The sequence below is a fragment of the Octopus bimaculoides genome, chromosome 26 (genome assembly GCF_001194135.2).
Source record: "Octopus bimaculoides isolate UCB-OBI-ISO-001 chromosome 26, ASM119413v2, whole genome shotgun sequence".
NCBI lineage: Eukaryota > Metazoa > Mollusca > Cephalopoda > Octopoda > Octopodidae > Octopus > Octopus bimaculoides.
The window spans coordinates 66,114-68,146 of NC_069006.1; the positions used below are offsets into that span (position 1 = coordinate 66,114).

The following is a 2,033-nucleotide window of genomic DNA, read 5'->3' on the forward strand; positions in this document are numbered from 1 at the left end:
ATATTAAATAAGAATTAGATTTGATAGAATAATCTGAACACTAAATGGTTTAGGTTAGGTGCAAGGCCCTCACACGCCAAAACAAGTTTATACAGCAGACCCAAAGCCACGCCTGGGGGTGGAACGCCCCCCACCACCACCACCACCACGACCCCCTAGTTACACTACAAACGACCTGGCAGAGATATTAAAGTGTCGGGACAAAATTTCTTGCAGTACTAAACACGTTTGGCATCGAGATTATTCTGTCAGACAATGCTTATTTTTTGTTCTTTTACTTGTTTCAGTCGTTTGACTGCAGCCATGCTGGAGCACCGCCTTTAGTTGAGCAAATCAACCCCAGGACATATTCTTTGTAAGCCTAGTACTTATTTTACCAGTCTCTTTTGCCAAATCACTAAGTTACGAGGATGTAAACACACCAGCATCGGTTATCAAGCGATGGTGGGGGGGACAAACACAGACACACAAACATATATACATATATATATATATATACACACACACACACACACACGACGGGCTTCTCTCAGTTTCTGTCTATCAAACCCACTCACAAAGCTTTGGTCAGCCCGAGGCTATAGTAGAAGACACTTGCCCAAGGTGCCATGCAGTGGGACTGAACCCAGAACCATGTGGCTGGTAAGCAAGCTGCTTATTTATTCACATTGTTTTGAAATTAATCATGCATTATCTCATGGCTCCACACTTTCAATGGTGGGTTTCTATATTTTTAGAATGACATTGTAAGGTAGGTGTGAGAGGTTGGATCTGATCAGTTTTAACATAAAACAGGTAGAATATTTGGGCTGGATATGGAGGGAATTAAAGTGATGATGAAGAGGAGCAAACAGAGAGGCAATCCATTTCATAAGAATTATTGTAAGAAAAGGATTGATGAAGAAGCCAAGAAAGCACAAAAAGAAAATATAAAAAGAGGGAAAGAGAAATCAATTCTTACCCATGGCCAGGGGTCGCACCCACTGTCGGCTGGCTAAATCAAAACCCCATAGATCATTAAAGGTGGTGTTGGTCGAAGTGCAACCCCCAAAAACGTACAATGACTTGTCATAGTAGCAGGCACAATGAGAATAGCGATCTGTGATTGTGGGGCCATCCCCTGGTAACAATTTCGTCCACAACACTTCGGTACTTGCTATAGCATCGTGGAAGTTCTGTTCACGCTGATAGATGACACCTGCAACAAAAGACAAGAAAAAAATCAGTGATTCAGACAAAAATAAATAGGTACAGGGATGGTTGTGTGGTAAGACAACATAGTTCTTGGTGAGATTTAGCATGAGACAAAACGTGACAAGGCTGTTCCCTTTTGAATTACAAGTACTACTACAACTCATTTTTGCCAGCTAACCACTAAAGCCACATGCCTTCTGACCCTCTGTCCCTACTTTAATCTCTCGTCACCTGGTATAAAGCCACCGACAAATAAAGTGTCTTGCTCAAGGACACGCCGCCGGCAATCGAACTCGCAACCCTACGAACATGAGCCGAATACACTAACCACTAGGCCACGCGCCTTTTCGCACACACAAACACACCACATGCACACATACACTATGTGAAACAAGGAAGGTTTATACATTAGCAAAAGCAGTCCGACATATTCTCTGGAAGTCGGTTTGGTCACAAACTGATCATAGTCATCTATGATCAGGTTTGACCGGTAGCGTGAGTAGAGGCGAAGCGAGGAAAGGGGCAAGGGCCAGTCCTGATCGTCTGTTTTGGGGTCTGCCGAGTCGTGGTAGAGAACAGAAACTCAAGGACTGCCGTCGTCCCCATTGGGGACGAGCAGGGCAATTAAACAGTATTATCAACACCATAACACACACACACACACACACAATGTAGACATAAAATGCGAAAATGAAACTACATGGAGTGACTTTAATGCCTCTTCATTGTACCCCTAAGAAGGGGGTACAATGAAAATTCGACTTCAGTTTCGAAACCGTACAAAGGTTATTGCTCGGTAGATGTAACTATATATATATATATATATATATATATATATA

General features: G+C 42.6%; 1 protein-coding gene across 1 annotated transcript in view; it reads right to left on the minus strand.

The window, feature by feature from the left end:
- The window catches only part of LOC106876720 (F-box only protein 42), a 16,312-nt gene that overhangs the window by 13,201 nt on the left and 1,078 nt on the right, over positions 1-2,033 (minus strand). Inside the window, exon 2 of the mRNA XM_014925391.2 lies at positions 962-1,198. Within this exon, the coding sequence (XP_014780877.1) occupies positions 962-1,198 (237 nt within the window). The remainder of the gene's footprint in view (positions 1-961; positions 1,199-2,033) is intronic.